This window comes from Thunnus maccoyii, chromosome 20, assembly GCF_910596095.1.
Source record: "Thunnus maccoyii chromosome 20, fThuMac1.1, whole genome shotgun sequence".
In the NCBI taxonomy this organism is placed as follows: Eukaryota; Metazoa; Chordata; class Actinopteri; order Scombriformes; family Scombridae; genus Thunnus; species Thunnus maccoyii.
The window spans coordinates 1,560,038-1,579,231 of record NC_056552.1 but is presented as its reverse complement, the minus strand read 5'-3'; the positions used below and the strand labels follow the sequence as shown (position 1 = coordinate 1,579,231).

Sequence of the window (19,194 nt, the reverse complement as noted above, 5' to 3'; positions counted from 1 at the left end):
TTTTATTTTATTATTGTTAGATTTTATTTCGTCCTGTTTTTGGTTCACAAGTTTGTCTGAAAAACATTGACTTAAACTCTGGATGAAAGCTTGAGCGTTCATGTCATGTTGAGACTTAATTAGGAGTCAGAAAGAATTTTCACGTCAGCTTCCTACTTGCAACCCAGAAATTATCCATAATAATGGCTTATAACTTATATATAAATGATCAGTAAGTGACTTATTAACCATTAATTAATGCTTATAAATCCTTTATAAACAGTGACTGATCAGAAAGTGGTGCTCAAAGATGAAACATTTGATTTGACTCAAATGTTTGATTTATTGAATTTCGTTAACTCAAAGAACAAATATAAAAATGAGAAAATTACACGTCAGCTGAATAACAATTTTTATCCTCAAAAACTCAAGTATATAAAAGGCAGTGAAAAAAAACTGGATGTATTTTATAAAAATGATTTCTTGACTCAGACCATAAAACTGGATTCATGGAAATCTTTAAGTAAAAAAACAGTTACAGCTGTTTACAAAATGACAAAATAAAAGTATATACAGATAATCGAGTATTTTGTGACAGTTTGCAGATGTGTGTGAGGTTTGTTTTTCCTGAGTCGACTGATCGGAGTTTCGTTTTCTTCCTTGTAAAACATTTGCAAAACTGTTTGTTCAGTATTTTAAAGTGAGACTAACTTCTGATTAACAGTTGTAAAACAAGTGTAAAAGTAGCACATCTAGAGAAGAGTCATAAAGTCAACTAAATGAATCAGCAATGTCTGTTATACATGTTATATGTCTATATCTATATCTAAAGCTTGCAAACATGAATATAAGCTGTTGGTCATTCCAGACCAACTGAAGCACTGGTAACTCATAAATCATGAGGTGCAGAATTGTCCAATATGACGTCACTCCTTGAGATATGGACTGCAAAAAGCTGGTTGGTTTATCACATGAGACTGAAAGGACAGATGAAACCTTTTCTGCAGTGATTTAAGTGCTACTTTAAAGGGAACGTCTGCGTAAAAAATATAAAATCCTCCACTGAGCAGATAGATGTTTGTGTGACTCCTTGGAGGTCCTACTCTGCTCTCTGAGCTTCTTCCTCTTCAGCCGGCTCTCCTTCAGCTTTGGAAACACCGAGGTTATAAGAATCCAGCTCAGTGTTCTCCTGTGGGCCTGACTTCTGCCCCCTGCTGGCCTGGAGAGACATGACAACACAGATCTAAGTTACTGCATCACTCCTCTCTTCAGTTCAATATAAACAGGCTGAGTGCTTCATTTCAACTAGTCCTCTAAACAACAAACATGTGTTCAGTACCTTCCGGATGAAATAGATGGCAATGATGAACAACAGCAGAGTCACCGGCAGGACGACCAGTCTGATGATAAAAACTGTTGGATCTGACGAGAAACATTCAGTCATCACATTAGATCACATGACATCATGAGTACAACAACTCCCATCTAACAGAAACATGGCATGTGCTAGAAAAGCAAACTGGACCATTGTTTTGTGTTTTGCACTATATTCTGGTTCATTGGTCCTATTCTTATTTTTTCAACTTTTTCTTGCTCTTCTTTGAGTCTTACCTCTAACATTACAATTAAGGAGGACCAGCATCTTCTAATCCAAGCAGAAACAAATAAATTAGTCTTGGGCAAGAAAAAGCTGTTTTTACACTTAATACGTGTATTTTTGGAAATATCACCTGTATTAACGTCATATGCCAACGAGAAGCTAAGTGATTATGTATACAGGGTGAAAAATAAACAATTTTATGTTTAGTTCATCTTTAACATCCCATATGTGACCTTAATGACTCTTCAAATGTAAACGAACTACAGGGTTTACTCCCCACCAGTCAGTCAGACCCAAAGAAGACTTTTGGATGAAAGGCGAGATGTCTCGAAGAATCTCAAACAAGTGAAGTTTCCTTTGACTTAACTCTTCTGTATCTACTCTGTTTTTTACCATTATTGTCATTCACTAATTCATTTGCTGTCTTTTACTTTTCACTACAACACAGTTGTTATGGTTCAATAACATTAAAGAAGCCGGGAAGGAAACAGTTTACAGTTCCTTCATCAGATTCTGCCTCAGCTCTCTGTAGGTCGCTGGGTCGGTCCTGCTGCCTGATGACTTTTTATCATGTTTTACAAACATGGAAACAAAGTCAGTGTGACATCTCAGTTCTACTGAGCTTCACACTCTGCTTCAGCTTACCTGTGACAGTGAGAGACAGCAGACGGCTCTCAGAGGAGAAATTATGAGAAAAAACATAGACTTCATAAACACAGCTGTAGTTTCCTTGGTGGGCGGGGTCTGCAGCAGGAAACAGGAAGTCAGCAGAGTGATTGACAGCTGGCTGGGTGTAGCTGTATGTTGTGTTGGAGGAGGTGAAGGTGAGGTGGAAGGAGCCTCCTGGGTACTGAGGCTGGATGGAGCAGCTGATGGTGAAGTCGGAGCCCCGACGCACCTGAAACCCCTGCTGCTGGACCTCGGAGACCCCGTCCATGGTAGGAGACATAGAGATGATTGGCTGAACCAGCAGGTCTGTAAACACAGAGAGATGATTGGCTGAACCAGCATTTTATGGGGGTTTGAAGCAATGAGCCTCCAGGAACAAGCTAACTTCTCTACTGTTTAGGATGCCGTCGCCCTGGATAAGTTTACAGTTCAGTCCAATGGAAACCACCGACTATCACTGTGACAGAGGACGGAAAATATTACTGTCATAGATGATGTCACTGATGGACTTACCTGAGCAGATGAGCTCCACGATGGAGGAAGAGGAACTTGATGATGCACATTCCCTCAGGGCATATCCAGACTGAACACAGTCAGATCTGATCAACCATACAGATTCCTCTAAGGAATTATTTCTCCTTCCTGTTGAAACAGCAGAGCCACAGTCCATATCTCCACACGCTGCAGCTGCTTCCTTCAGAGTCCAGTCAGAGTCCTGCACTGGTCTCCACTTTGTTCGTTTCACCTCCAGTGTACCTGCACAGCGACTGGCTCCTCCCACCAACCTGACAGGCTCTGAAGAGAAACAAGAGAGTCATCAGTAAAAGAATAAAGTGAGTTTCATTAGAACAGAAATGAAGCCAAATCAAAGCTGCAGCTCCTCTTCTACCTGAGCAGGTGAGTCCAACAGCTTTGCCAGGTGAGCAGGTGCTTCTATTTGAGCCTGATCTTCCACAATCCAGGAGAGCAGACTCATGGCCTCCACACTGGAACTCTTTGGTCCACATTGGAGCCTCCACTTCTCCATAGAGCGCCCCCTGGAGGACTGAAGGAGCCCCACAGCCGAGCTCCCTACAGACCACCTCTGCATCCTGCTGGTCAAAGTCAGCTTCACACACTGAGGACCACGACTGGTTAAACTGGTTAAACTTGACCTCCACTCTGCCTGAACACATAGTAGTCCCATTCACCAGCCTGACAGAGTCTGGAGAGAGAAAGATCATTAAATTCATCATTCCCTGGTAGACCCCAATGCTTGACCTTGTGCCCATTTTTTGTTTTCCTCTGTCAGATTATTGCTTTCAGGAAGAAGCAACACACCTGTATTTAACAATACCTGATGAAATGTGACATCTTTATCTCCTAACAAGCTTGATTGACCCATCTGATACTCATACCATTTCTCTGACTAAAACTTTCTTTGTAACATTGGCAGGGACTCTTGATGGACTCTCTGTTTACCTAAGCTGCTGTTGGTACTGTTACAGAGGTTGATGGTGAGGTTGTCAACGATGTCCAGGAGGGACAAGAAGTCACTGACCATGTACACATGGTTTTCAACAGGATAAGAGGCGATTGCCTCCAGTTCACTGCTGATTGCATCCTTTACACCTGAAAGAAAGAAATACAGCTGTGCCTTAAAAAATGAAACCCCAAACAAAGAAAACTATTGAGTTGATCAAATAAAAAAATAGTTACCTGTTGCTTCCTGCTCCTTACACTTAACTTTAATTGACAGAGCATGCTGATGGTTGTGCATTTTAAATCCCATTAAATAGAAATCATATTTTACAACATTGCTGACCATCTGCCAAAGCATACCTTGTGTTTTTAGCTTGACTTTGTGGGTTGCCAACATTATTTAAGTTCAACTGTTTATGTAAAGCTTATGTGCAGTTTAAGTACATTTCGAAGAGTATTATGGGTGGACTTTGCTAAGCTTAAGTATATAATTGCTATTATTCTATTCTTGGGTGCTGGTATACAGGAACATATATTTTTGTTATTTTTAACAGAGGAAAATGCAAAATAAAAGCTGTTTTTAAAGCACATGTTCCAAATATCCCCCCAAAATTTGTGCTAAGATGTACAGTACCAGTCAACATTTTGACACACCTTCCCTTTCACTTGAATGAGAAAGTGTGACCAAACCTTTGACTGGTGCTGTAGAGGAATCAGCAAATAAGTTCAGATCAAACCAAGATTTTGACTGTGTTTAACATGTATAACGTGTGTACATGTGATAGCTCGTAATAACGTGTGTTAAAGTTTGGGATACAACATCAAGTCATTAATGAACCAGGCTCAATGCAATGTCATTTCATTCAGTATTTTCCCTGCATCCTGTGGACTTGTGAGTACATTTGGTTTCCACAAGAAAAGTGGATTTAATTCAGTGGAACGCAAGTCAAAACTCAAATACTTTACAGATTAAGTGGCCTGAAACTTGGAACATAGTAAAACAGCCACTATACCAATAGCGTAGACCTCAATGCCGGTGTCTTTCAGGTGCTGCAAGGCGGGGGATATATTGTCGCTGGACTTTCCATCAGTAATCAGGATAGCAATTTTGTGGGAGTCTGCACGCATTCCCACATTGGGTTTAAAGTTGTTATGGAGGATGTGTTTCAGAGCTTTTCCTGTATGACAGTAATAAAGAAGCTTTAAAAGGTGCAGAGTTGAAAAGCTGACTGTTAGGTGACTGACAGTTGGAGCACTTCCACAACCTTGTTAAAAATATCTGTTTCTTTGAAAAAAAGTCAAATCTAGAAGCCTGTAGACATAAAAACTGAGAGAGAAAGTTAACTATGACTCCCAAAATGCATTTCAGTCAGAAACATCCAATCACAGAGCTTCAAATTCTATTGTGAGACACTCAAATCATTATGATTTTTAATGTTGTGATTGTGTTAATATAATTATTATAATCACTATCACTATAATGAATTCAGCAATCTTTGCTTTATAATATTATAGTATGATACCATACAAAAATGTAATATCACAATATTAACAATCATAATAGTATCACAATTATTAATATTATGATAGTAACAATAATAGAAATTACCATCATTGCTCATCTAATTTCTACTGTAACTCTACTGTTTCTGGAATCAGTATGAGTCACAATACTTTTTATTAACTTTATCTGAAGTCTCTGTTCTGAAAATGTTATTTGTTAGCAGATACAGTTTTCTTGATCAAGAGAGTGAATTTCATTCACAAATTGCTCCATACATACAATATATTCTATACTATAAATACTTATATATTCACTTTCCACCGCTGACAGACCTAAATACAGAAAGTAAATATATTTGGATCTAATCAGAGTCTCTGTCTCAGTCCCTCACAGTGTAAAGCTGGTGTGGATCAGACAGTGTGCTGTTAAATCACCTGTGTTGGTGCTTCCTCCTCTGTATGGCAGCTTGGCTATGGCCTTCATCAGGGATTGTTTGGTCTGGTAGGTGTTCAGCTGCCACTCCGTATTTGCGTTGCTACTGTACTGAACCAGACCTGCAGAAAACACAGAAATGTGTAAAACTGACACACTGACTCAGCTTTTGTTTTGAAATAATAATGAGAATAACAATGATAATAATGAGTATGAGAATGATAATTTGCACTGAGTGTTCTTGATCAGATGCATTGGTTTATTAGTATTATTATTGTTATTATCACATCACATGTCTCATGCACACTCATTCCTGTGCTAATTTGCATATGCATAGAGAGAGCAAAGGACTTAAAGGACCATTCCAGTAGGACTAACAGGCTAACAGGCCAATAACCCCTGAGTCTACTGTCTGACAGTAAAAGTAATGAAAGACCAAAGGATTGGCTTATCATTTTAATATACAAATGTGAAGTGAGATCAATACATTTTCTCTGCAACCTTTTGGACAGACATGTTCTTTTGTTATTGCTGAGGGGACCACTGGCCTTCTCTATCCTGTTTCATCCCCAAGAAGGTAAAACTCTGTGTCTTGGAGTAAACAGGACATATTAAGGGGTCAAAGGTCACATATCTTCCCTGATTTGTGTCTTTAGGTGATGTGGCTCTTAGTTAACATACATACATAACTAAAGTTTGTATGATTTGACCAATCAAAGATAATTTCTTTGTTCCTTCTCCAACTATAATATAATGGGGTTTGCTTTTTGCTTGCTGAGATGAACTGATGTAAATCTTTGTGTGTTCTGTCTTCTTATTGTACAATATTTTTTAATCTTCAACCCCGCAGTATTTTGTGTATTATTTCATATGTGTGTTTTGTGTTTCAGACAATTTCCACGATATGACTCATGAACCAGTCTGGTGAAGCCTGAAGCCCCCGAGTGTCTCTTCGGTATTCTTACACATCCTAAGCAGAGCAGGAAGGAGAAGGTGAGGGCTTTTGTTAGTTTACATACTAGTTAATAAACAAGAAAGAATTAGAGAAGAAGAGACAAGAAACGTCTTGAGCTCCAACAAGAAGACAATTCCTCTTTCTACAGAACGACTGTAGAAAGTTGATGCTGTGGATGAACCAACATGACAAAGTTGTGCATCCCTCCTAGCTAGAATGTTTTGTTCAGAAATGCGGTGTGCTTCACAGAGTCTGTTCAGTCAGAACATCTGTCCTGCTAACTGATCCAACACGGACCTACACAGAAGGAATGTACAGTATATCTCCACCATGGAAATCAGTGTCTGGATAAAAGATTGTTTTACAAGCTGAATCATAATTACTATGAGATATAAATGTGTGTTTCAGTAGATGAAGCACTGAATTTTAAGGTAGGTGTATCACCTGAACATTTCATTTTGAACATTTTAAGAATTCTGCAAGTTAATACAAAAGCTAAAATATGTCTGCATGTTTTGGGAAATAACTGGCAGAAATGGAGGCTGTATGCAGACAGCAGTTATTTAGCTTAAACATGTAAAACCACTGGTATGGTCCATTTATCCTCACATCAGCCATAACCTTGAATACTCTGGCTATCATGTCCCATTTTACTGCTTTTTTGCTAATTTATAATACGGGACCTGTGTGTGTTTCACAATGTGCTGTAAAGATTTTAGTGTTTTGAGTACTTTATACACAAGCAGTAGTAGTAATAGTACCAGGATCAGTAGTGTTAATAGTTGTTGTAGTAAAAATATTACCGATCTGGACTTTGTCAGGGCCGATGTTGAAGTTGCTGACTATTTGATTTAGAATGGACCTAATGATTGCAAAGTTTTGAAGGCCAATGCTATAGGATCCGTCGACTAACAGCACGATGTCAGCCTTGGCTGTGCTTTCACACTGACAACCTGGAGGAAAACAGAGGATTGTGGGATATGAGACACAAAAGACCAAATGTTGAAGCAAGACTAAGGCTGTGTCTGAAATCACTCACTATTTACTTAAAAGTGCAAATTTATCCAATATGTAGAGCCTCACATGTTCCACAATGGATCAAAAAAGTAATGTTCATGTTGTGATCACTACTTCCTGCAAACAATCCCACAATGCCATGCATTGCATTTCATAGACACCAAAATTAGCGGTGTGCGACTCCACAGCAGACAGTGTGTATTAGTGAGTAGTGAATGAGGAAGGGATTTCGGACACATCCTGAAAGTCTACAGTCATGCTAACAGCACTGTGAGACTGTACACAGTGGTGTTTTGAGCTAAATGCTAACATGCTGATGTTTAGCAGGTATAGTGTTTACCATGTTAACCATCTTAGTTCAGTATGTCAGCACACTAACATTTGACAATTAACACCAAACAAAAAGTACAGTTGTGTCATTAGTTTTGAGACTATTTGGACATGAACCAAACTTCATCCATTCTCAGCTGCTTATCTAGGTGCTGGTCCTCCTGGGGGATCCAGAGGTGTTCCCAGACCAGATGAGATACATATAATCCCTCCAGCGTGTTCTGCACTGAAGTTTCCTACCAGTTGGTTGAGCTTGAACACCTCCAAAGGAGGCGCCTATTCTCTCTTTCTCTCTTTTTACCTGTTGATTGGTGTTTATCTTCAGCCTGGAGTCCTGGAGAGAAAATCAGAAATTTCACATTTAGATTGGAGCAGAGCTGTGAACTGAACAAACACAGAGCTGTTTCTGGACATCTGGAGGCTCTAGAAGAGACAGACAGCAAGCTAGACATCTTAAGAAAAGGTGTTTGTTCTGGTCTGAATCAATGGATGGCATGATAAACTTATTTCTGTTTCTTTACACACAGAAAGAAATCTAAGTGAACCAAAAATCATCATTAAAAGCCAGGTGAGAATGTTCTCTCTTCTCATTGGTCAGATGTGTCTGGGGCGGGAGCGAGAACATAAACACAGGAAGAAGGTCCTGAAGAAGCTCCGATCTGCCCAAATACCAAGAAGACAATGTACTTGGTTGTAAGTGCAGGTTGGACCTTGTTGATTTCACTCATCAACATCCCAGCATGCAAAGCGGTCCTGGCTATGGGAGCCATTTAGCTTAAACTTGAAGCCGTGTAATTGGTCAGATGGAGGCCACATCACGTTTCAACCACAAACGAACCAAGACCACTTCCTCTAAAGGATCTCTGTGAAGTTATTTTGGTCTGAGGACGTTTGCTGTGTTCAGATCTGCCCAAATGAAATGAACTAAGGAGGAAAACCAACCAGAATCTCTTTCAACTAGACTGAACTACACAGAACTACACAATATACACTGTAGAGCATTGTCAAGTTAAGCTAGCTGCTGATATAGCCATGGCTAGTCTTAGCTAAAGCTAAATGAAGTTACTTTTTCCCCATGAGCTGTTATCTGTAACATAATATGTAAATTTATTCCAGCTAAATCCAAACATGATGGAGACAAATAAAACAGTTAAACTACTGCTAAAGGTAGTTTAGCTTAGCTTAGTTTGGCAGAGTAGCAGTAACTTCCACCTGAGCTGTTAAATCAAGTGGAATTCATGTGATTTTATTTTTGTTTTGCTATGTGTAAATGTATTAAAATGTACATTTATTATACCTGTTTCAATTTAATTTTACAGTATACCTGGCCTGGAAGACACAGTAAAACCGATATTTTCATCATATAATATGAATATGAATTATAAATAGAATAAAGTTTATTTTCTATGAATAAAGAGAGCTGGATGAAACATGACATTTTTATAGATATTACATGTTTCCCTCACATTCCTGCAGATTGTGTAAAGGTAGACTGCAGTATGAGGTATTATTTTTGGGTGAAATAATCCTCGTAAAAAGACAACAACAACAGAAAAAAAAAAGATGGAACAACAAACGTCTCTCTTTGCCTGGTCAGCCTGAAACTTTAATACCTTTTTTCTTGACCTCACTGCTTCTACTTTCTGCTTCTTTGAAGAGCAGCAGATGAGATGAACACATGAACACTAGCTCAACAGACGCTTGTGTGTGTGTGTGTGTGTGCATGCGTGCTTATATTTCTCACATTGTGAGGATATAAATCTTCACAGTCACATTGTGGGGACTCACTTCCCTTTTGTGGAAAAAAACTTAAGTTCCCATAACATAAAAAATTAAATCTTAAAATGAAGACTCTGTTTAAAGGATTTTGATTGTTTTAACAATCTTTAAGCAATGACAAGTGGAAACTTTTAGGGGTTAAGTGTGAGAAAAAGTTTGACAGAGTCACAGGAAGCGGCTCAAACACGTATATTTGTAAGAAAAATTTTTTAAAAGTGTTTCGCAACAGTCAGTCCTATATGTGACAAGAAATGCTTTTGCATTGCCATGGTAACAGAAGTGTACTCTGTAATCTCACATCAGATGCTAATCAGTTTGTCCTCAAACACTTTCCTGTCACAGAAAAACCTCTCAACTTCATTTTGTTCCCATTAAAACAAATTGTTTTCTGTCATTGAGGAAGTTTGCAGCTGATTTAAAGGAACATTTGAGAGGATTAAAACATGTTTTTAAATGTCATGTTAATAGTTTTTATTATTAACCCTGTAAAGCCTAAAAAAATGAGCAAACTTTTTTTTCACCTCTCAGATGTTGTTGTAGGCCTCTGCTGCAGAAATTAAAGGGTTTTAGGAAAGCTAAAAGTGATTGTTGTAATATTGCAACAGTGGACCTTACAGGGTTAAAAGGAACAAAAAAAGTCTTAAAAAAGGTTAGGGTTAGGGTATGTCTCCAGGAAATTAATGTCTATGTAATGTCCCTAAAAGTGACCTGCGACAATGTGTGTGTGTGTGTGTGTGTGTGTGTGTGTGTGTGTGTGTGTGTACTTGTGTTCCTCATGTTGTGGGGACATAAATTCTGCTGGACTGGACAGCTTCCAGGTGTGAATGTGCAACTGTGTGAATGTGATCAGTGTGTTCCTGAAACAGACAGCATTGCTCTCAGTGAAACCCTCCTGAATAAATAAAGGTGAAAAAATGACAACAGAGTGGCTCATAAAGAGTTGTCTGTAACAGACAGTCTCACCCACTTAAGGCAGTGATTGGTCAGGTGTGTGCAGGTGTGAAAGTGGCTTGAACTTCACTTGTCAACTACGTCTGTCAGGTTTCATGTCACCATCAGAGTGCAACACTGTGAATGTCTTCCAGGAGAAACTGTGTGATGTGTATTTTGTATATGTGCATCAGTATGTATGTATAAGTACACATATAACTCTCCTGTAGCTCCTGATGCTTTCATGTAAATGTTTACTGGGCTACACTGTTATAAATAAACAGCTCCAACAATCCACAGTCACCCATCTGATAATGAACACAGAGGTAGAATAATAAAAAGTCACTTATTAAATGAGAAAAGTCCAAAAAAGAACCTCCTCACAAATGAGGAGCCGGCCTGTCAATCAAACTGCCTTCAAAGTCCCTCCCTGTTCCTCTAAATATACCCACAGTCCCTGCAAGGTGACGGTCACGTGACCCACAAACAGCCTGAAGACGTCAGCAGGATTTTACATTTATATGCTTTGAATTTTCATTATTAGATGATGAACACATGAATTATTGGTTTGTTATTAGAAGTTAAAGAGATAAAACTCATTACAGCAAGTATCAGAACTTTTACTGAACACACTTCACTACATTTTACTGACCATGTTGACTTTTACTGCAGTTTTCAAAGCTGCTGTTTGACTTGAACTCAGTATTTTTACATTACAGCAGAGTCTTACCTGAGCTCCACAGCAGCAGCAACAGCATCAGCAGGTGATCCATGTCCAGGTAGACGTCCGTCTCCGTCTCTGTGTCGTCTCTCTCTGCTCGTCTGTTGGACTCATCGTGTCTTTTTATATTAATCAGATGTGGTGTTTCCACTGAATCCTTTATCTCTTCATCAGCTTCATGTGGTTTCTGACAGGAAGCTGCTGGCTGAAACGACTCTGAGCGGCTTCATCATGTGACTGACAGCTAAAGTAAATGAAGGACGTTTATCCAACGCACCTCTCATTCATACACACTCCAGCCTGTTATTTGCACTGGGGATGGGGGGGGCTTCCATTAAGAAAAGATGGACCAACCAACTAAAACATGATGCTTACATGTGGTTTGGATCACCATGACAAAGCAACCGATCATGACAGCTCACTTGGCTTGTAAGGATCAGAGCTATTAATATATTGATTGACAGTGAGATGGACCAATCAGCGAGTCTGAGGATAAACTCACTGATGAGCAACTGAGATTATATTGCTGTTACCGTGGCAACATCTGGTCGGATTCCCAAAACAGCAACATGTACATAAAACACAAATCATAAAACACAAGTCAAATTGCTTTTTAGTGGACATGTGCACATATTTGGAATATAGATATCCATGTTTAAGTGTCAGTTTCAGCTTGGATGTTTAGTTTATGTTAAAATCTGAACTTTTTCTCCGTTTGGGTTTTTTAGGGTCTGGATGATGAGAGTCAGGAGAGGGGGAAGCTGCTGGGCACGTACACCCTACGACGAGGATGGAGAAGCTCTACAGACCTACTCTGTCACTGTGAGTCATCACTGCAGAGTATGACAGTATATGCTACTTTAACAAGAACCTCCAGCTTCTTACTCTGAGTAACGCTTCCTACATGAACACAGATGGAACAGTTTTGGTTCATTCACATGAGATTTCTGTATTCCTGTTTTTTTAAGGATCATGTATGTTCTTGTGGGGATGAATATTTAACGATATAATGAGGTACTTAAGATTTGAAACCAACAAATCAGAGGCTTTAAAAAATGTGCTTCTGGTTATTTTCCCAAAAAGTTTTTCTACCATCCATATTGTTAACAAGCTCATTGTTCTTGTTTTATACCAGTTTTCACAAATTTCAAAAAAGTGTTGGACAAATTAGAGTTTTGACCAGATGATGGCGCTAGATGAAACAAACTTATTATGATTTATCTTGAGGAAAAACATGAATGTTTGAACCACATTTGGTGGCAATTTGTTTAATAGTTGTTGAGATATTTCACTCAAAACTACAGGTGGACTGACTGAGAGATGCACCCTGCAGCCATGTTGCTGTCAAGGATAAAACACACTAGGTTTCACACAAAAAAGTTTTTAAAATATAAAAGTGATCAATATACAATTATTTTCACCCTGATTTATGTACCTTTACATCAACACATTTCCTGTTAAAAGAAGACTCTGATCAAACTGCTGACGTCAAAGAAAGGAACCTGTCTGATTATTAAAATGATTTACGAGCTGTTTGACAGCCTTCTGCACACGATCAGGGATATAACTGCAGAAATACAAAATGTGTTTAGGTAAATGTAAAGATTTTGAGACCAGTTTCTGTTCAGATACTGACCTGATTAAACATATGAGGTATCGACCATAACGTAAAAAATTCATCTGGATTCTTTAACTAAGGTGGAAAACCACCAGATCCTCATGATCAATAAAATTAATAGATGACACACTAAATATAATGACTTTTGTTGTGTGAAGTCACATCTCTGCTCTTTTTACCTGGCAGTTAATGTTATATTTCATAAAAAGATCATCTTGTTTATGATGGTGTTGAAATGAGGACGTGTCTGTTCCTCTGCTATTGATTTTAATAATTAATCATTATCTGTGATAATGATTGTTTGTTTACAGTGTTCCCATAGTATTATATTAAGAATTTACCATTGCTGCCAGCCACTCAAGTTATACCTACTCTTTAGGAATTATAAGGATTTCGGTTCAGCATTCAAATAACACATATTCAATGACACCTAGTCAAGCTGTCAGAATTGGCTGTTTACTCAAGTGCTCCCCTTTTTAATTAAAACACAGCATGCCACTGGTCCTGTGACACATAGATAGTTTGTACCTGGCTGTTACTGTTATGCATTCCAGCCTGAGTAAGAAATAGAGCCTGTTAGATAGAGCCACAGGGTGCTACCAGGCTTTCTTTGATAATGATTAATTATTGCTGAGTAGCCAAACTTGTAGCAAGGCCCAGCAAAATGGTGCCCCGTGTGAGGCAAAGTATTGTTGGCAATTATTCATAATTGTGCAATATTAATTTCAGTATAATTTTGGAAAATTATTTTTTTCTCAATAAAAAAATCTGGAATCTAAAACCTTTAGACTATCCAAAAGCCTTTATATTCACTATTCACTATTTTAAAATTAACACTAAGTGTGCAGATTCGCCAATGACACCACACCTTTACTGTGATTTCAGCTTATTGTTTTTTCTTCTTCGACAGGAAGAGAACGACCGAACCTTCCAGATCATTGAGGTGCAGGTGTTGTCCAACTGGGGCCACCAAGAGTACACCTGCATGTATCACTTCAGAGTGCACGGGACGCCGCAGAGTTGATTATTTACTGCACAAACAGTGTGGAGACAGCAGAGACACGCAGTCACTCCCTGCTAACTGCTGCTAACTGTGCCTGAGGAACCATAGACTTCTTGATGTCTAAGTGTTGTCATTTTCCTGTGGAAAAAGGACACGCTGAAAGCTTTGTAATGTATAGTTAATATTTTATATCAGTGTTTTCTATTTGCTGTGTTAAAGGTCTTCTTGAATGTTTTGTCCCATTTTTCTTTTATTAGTTGCATTATTGCAGTGTAGTAAAACAGTTTTGAGCAGAATGTTTTCACATCTGTCTGCTGTGCTCAGAAACACTGTAACATTTAATATTAGAGCTTTTTTAATGCAAGGAATGATCAAAGTCACATTATCTGGTCCACAGCAACACGTTTTTTAATGATTTTGTGGATTTGATTCTGTGTAACAGCAGAGACCATCAGTGCAGTGCAGATGTCAGAGTGTCCTTAAACGCACCAACAGGGAGGGTTTTCAGAGTCGCCTCGGATCACAACCTCAGTGCTCTGTGGTGATAATGAACCTTTGACAACAAATGTTTGAACTGTTCTGATTACACACATCAGGCAGAGTGTTTGAAACATAAAGTCAAAGATTACTGCTCAAATGAAATGAAAATACTTTGCACTGATGTTTTTCCAGTTTTATTTATTCTTCTTGTCAGGTCAATGAAGATGAATCAGTTTGTATCATATATGTGAAATGTGTCGAGACCTCATTTTTTATGTAATATATATTTTTGTATTGTTTTTTCTTTTTTTTGTATGTGATTTTGAGATGTCATAATAAAGATGTGAAATTTGAAGTTTGGGTTTTTTTTTCTCTTTTTTTGGTTTTATTTTATTATTGTTAGATTTTATTTCATCCTGTTTTCGGTTCACAAGTTTGTCTGAAAAACATTGACTTAAACTCTGGATGAAAGCTTGAGCGTTCATGTCATGTTGAGACTTAATTAGGAGTCAGAAAGAATTTTCATGTCAGCTTTCTACTTGCAACCCAGAAGTTATCCATAATAATGACTTATAACTTATATATAAATGATCAGTAAGTGACTTATTAACATTAATTAATGCTTATAAATCCTTTATAAACAGTGACTCATCAGAAAGTGGTGCTCAAAGATGAAACATTTGATCTGACTCAATAAATGTTTGATTTATTGAATTTTGTTAACTCAAAGAACAAATATAAAAATGAGAAAATTACACAACACCTGAATAACAATTTTTGTGCTCAAACACTCAAGTATATAAAAGGCAGTGAAGAAAAACAGGATGTATTTTATAAAAATGATTTCTTGACCATAAAACATTAAAGTAAAAAAGTTATAATTGTTTACATGAGAGGTTAATAATGACAAAATAAAAGTATATACAGATAATCGAGTATTTTGTGACAGTTTTGCTGATGTGTGTGAGGTTTGTTTTTCCTGAGCAGACTGATCAGAGTTTTTTGTAGACAAACAAAAGCTAAGTTTACAATCTGCATTAAATTCATTGTGTTTATCCTGTAATTCTAACAATTGAGTTGAATGTGTTTCCTTCCTTGTAAAACATTTGCAAAATTGTTTGTTCAGTATTTTACAGTGAGACTAACTTCTGATTAACAGTTGTAAAACAAGTGTAAAAGTAGCATATGTATAGAAGAGCCATAAAGTCAACTAAATGAATCAGCAATGTCTGTTATACATGTTATATGTCTATATCTATATCTAAAGCTTGCAAACATGAATATAAGCTGTTGGTCATTCCAGACCAACTGAAGCACTGGTAACTCATAAATCATGAGGTGCAGAATTGTCCAATATGACGTCACTCCTTGAGATATGGGCTGCAAAACGCTGGTTGGTTTATCACATGAGACTGAAAGGAGAGAAGAAACCTTTTCTGCAGTGATTTAAGTGCTACTTTAAAGGGAACGTCTGCGTAAAAAATATAAAATCCTCCACTGAGCAGATAGATGTTTGTGTGACTCCTTGGAGGTCCTACTCTGCTCTCTGAGCTCCTTCCTCTTCAGCCGGCTCTCCTTCAGCTCTGGAAACACCGAGGTTATAAGAATCCAGCTCAATGTTCTCCTGTGGGCCTGACTTCTGCCCCCTGCTGGCCTGGAGAGACATGACAACACAGATCTAAGTTACTGCATCACTCCTCTCTTCAGTTCAATATAAACAGGCTGAGTGCTTCATTTCAACCAGTCCTCTAAACAACAAACATGTGTTCAGTACCTTCAGGATGAAATAGATGGCAATGATGAACAACAGCAGAGTCAGCGGCAGGACGACCAGTCTGATGATAAAAACTGTTGGATCTGACGAGACACATTCAGTCATCACATTAGATCTCATGACATCATGAGTACAACAACTCCCATCAAACAGAAACATGGCATGTGCTAGAAAAGCAAACTGGACCATTGTTTTGTGTTTTGTACTATATTCTGGTCCTATATCTGTTTTTTTCAACTTTTTCTTGTTCTTCTTTGAGTCTTACCTCTAACATTACAATTAAGGAGGACCAGCATCTTCTAATCCAAGCAGAAACAAATAAATTAATCTTGGGCAAGAAAAAGCTGTTTTTAAACTTAATACATGTATTTTTGGAAATATCACCTGTATTAACATCATATGCCAACGAGAAGCTAAGTGATTATGTGTACAGGGCGAAAAATAAACTATTTTATGTTGAGTTAGTATATTTTATCTTTAACATCCCATATGTGACCTTAATGACTCTTCAAGTGTAAACGAACTACAGGGATTACTCCCCACCAGTCACTCAGACCCAAAGAAGAGTTTTGGATGAGAGGTGAGATGTCTCGAAGAATCTCAAACAAGTGAAGTTTCCTTTGACTTAACTCAGTTGTTATGGTTCAATAACATTAAAGAAGCCGGGAAGGAAACAGTTTACAGTTCCTTCATCAGATTCTGCCTCAGCTCTCTGTAGGTCGCTGGGTCGGTCCTGCTGCCTGATGACTTTTTATCATGTTTTACAAACATGGAAACAAAGTCAGTGTGACGTCTCAGTTCCACTGAGCTTCACACTCTGCTTCAGCTTACCTGTGACAGTGAGAGACAGCAGACGGCTCTCAGAGGAGAAGTTATGAGAAAAAATATAGACGTCATAAACACAGCTGTAGTTTCCTTGGTGGGCGGGGTCTGCAGCAGGAAACAGGAAGTCAGCAGAGTGATTGACAGCTGGCTGGGTGTAGCTGTATGTTGTGTTGGAGGAGGTGAAGGTGAGCTGGAAGGAGCCTCCTGGGTACTGAGGCTGGACGGAGCAGCTGATGGTGAAGTCGGAGCCCCGACGCACTTGAAACCCCTGCTGCTGGGCCTCGGAGACCCCGTTCATTGTAGAAGACACAGAGATGATTGGCTGAACCAGCAGGTCTGTAAACACAGAGAGATGATTGGCTGAACCAGCATTTTATGGGGGTTTGAAGCAATGAGCCTCCAGGAACAAGCTAACTTCTCTACCCTTTAGGATGCCGTCATCCTGGATAAGTTTACAGTTCAGTCCAATGGAAACCACTGACTATCACTGTGCCAGAGGAAGGAAAATATTACTGTCATAGATGATGTCACTGATGGACTTACCTGAGCAGATGAGCTCCACGATGGAGGAAGAGGAACTTGATGATGCACATTGCCTCAGGGCATATCCAGACTGAACACAGTCAGATCTGATCAACCATACAGATTCCTCTAAGGAATTATTTCTCCTTCCTATTGAAACAGCAGAGCCACAGTCCATATCTCCACACGCTGCAGCTGCTTCCTTCAGGGTCCACTCAGAGTCCTGCACTGGTCTCCACTTTGTTCGTTTCACCATCAGTGTACCTGCACAGCGACTGGCTTCTCCCACCAACCTGACAGGCTCTGAAGAGAAACAAGAGAGTCATCAGTAAAAGAAAAAAACAAATCAAAGCTGCAGCTCCTCTTCTACCTGAGCAGGTGAGTCCAACAGCTTTGTCAGGTGAGCAGGTGCTTCTATTTGAGTCTGATCTTCCACAGTCCAGGAGAGCAGACTCATTGCCTCCACACTGGAACTCTTTGGTCCATATCAGAGCCTCCACTTCTCCATAGAGCGCCCTCTGGAGGAGTGAGGGAGCCCCACAGCTGAGCTCCCTACAGACCACCTCTGCATCCTGCTGGTCAAAGTCAGCTTCACACACTGAAGACCACGACTGGTTAAACTGGTTAAACTTAACCTCCAGTCTACCTGAACACATAGTAGTCCCATTCACCAGCCTGACAGAGTCTGGAGAGAGAAAGATCATTAAATTCATCAGTATTCACTGCAATATTCATGCTGATAAAGATTATTTCAACTTCAAAAAAGTTATTGATAGAGAGAGAGCACCTTCATACCCTGACACAAGTACACAAATGTACAGAAAAAATTGCAAGATGCTATTTGTTGGATTAGAATATTTTTTAGTCTGGCAACATCTTACGGTAGTATGAGGAATTACACCCTGGTAGACCCCAATGCTTGACCTCGTGCCCATTTTTTGTTTTCCTCTGTGAGATTACTGCTTTCAGGAAGAAGCAACACACCTGTATTTAACAATACTTGATGAAATGTGACATCTTTATCTCCTAACAAGCTTGATTGACCCATCTGATACTCAAACCTTTTCTCAGACTAAAACTTTCTTTGTAATATTGGCAGGGGTGTTTGTGGCAGACCCCTTCAATTCCACCAAGAAACTACTTGCACAGGAGCGAAACGGTCACCTGGCATGCTTCAAAGAGATGAACTGACTGGTACCTCAAAAACACCTGCAGCGAAGGAGAGAGGGAACAACACCTGGGAGAAGGCAGGGCTTTGATATCTCCACTAGAACTCAGCATCTAGTTTAAAACTATGGAGCAAATCTTGAGGGAGATCCAGGATGTCACTGGGGCTGCAAAAACAAGCTCGGCCCCAGGCCCTAGAGGAGTTCCTTACAAGCTCTACAAGACATGCCCCAGTCTCCTGCAATGATTGTGAAGGATCCTCAAGGTGATCAGGAGAAGGGGGAAGGTAGTCTAACAGCGGAGAGTCTTTGGGTTCCAAAGGTGGAAAACACAAACAACATTTAACAGCTCAAGATGATCTCAGACCTCAGCAGTGCACTTATAATGATACTGATAACTTTCAGTATTGTTGCTCGACACCTGATGGC

At 39.0% G+C, this 19,194-nt stretch overlaps 1 protein-coding gene across 1 annotated transcript in view; it reads right to left on the bottom strand.

Annotated features, from left to right (window-relative positions):
- The window catches only part of LOC121886780 (cartilage matrix protein-like), a 118,702-nt gene that overhangs the window by 83,956 nt on the left and 15,552 nt on the right, over positions 1-19,194 (bottom strand). The window contains exons 12-13 of the mRNA XM_042397077.1: positions 3,138-3,452; positions 2,762-3,043 (exon numbers count right to left, since the gene is read on the bottom strand). Of these exons, the coding sequence (XP_042253011.1) occupies positions 2,762-3,043; positions 3,138-3,452 (597 nt within the window). The remainder of the gene's footprint in view (positions 1-2,761; positions 3,044-3,137; positions 3,453-19,194) is intronic.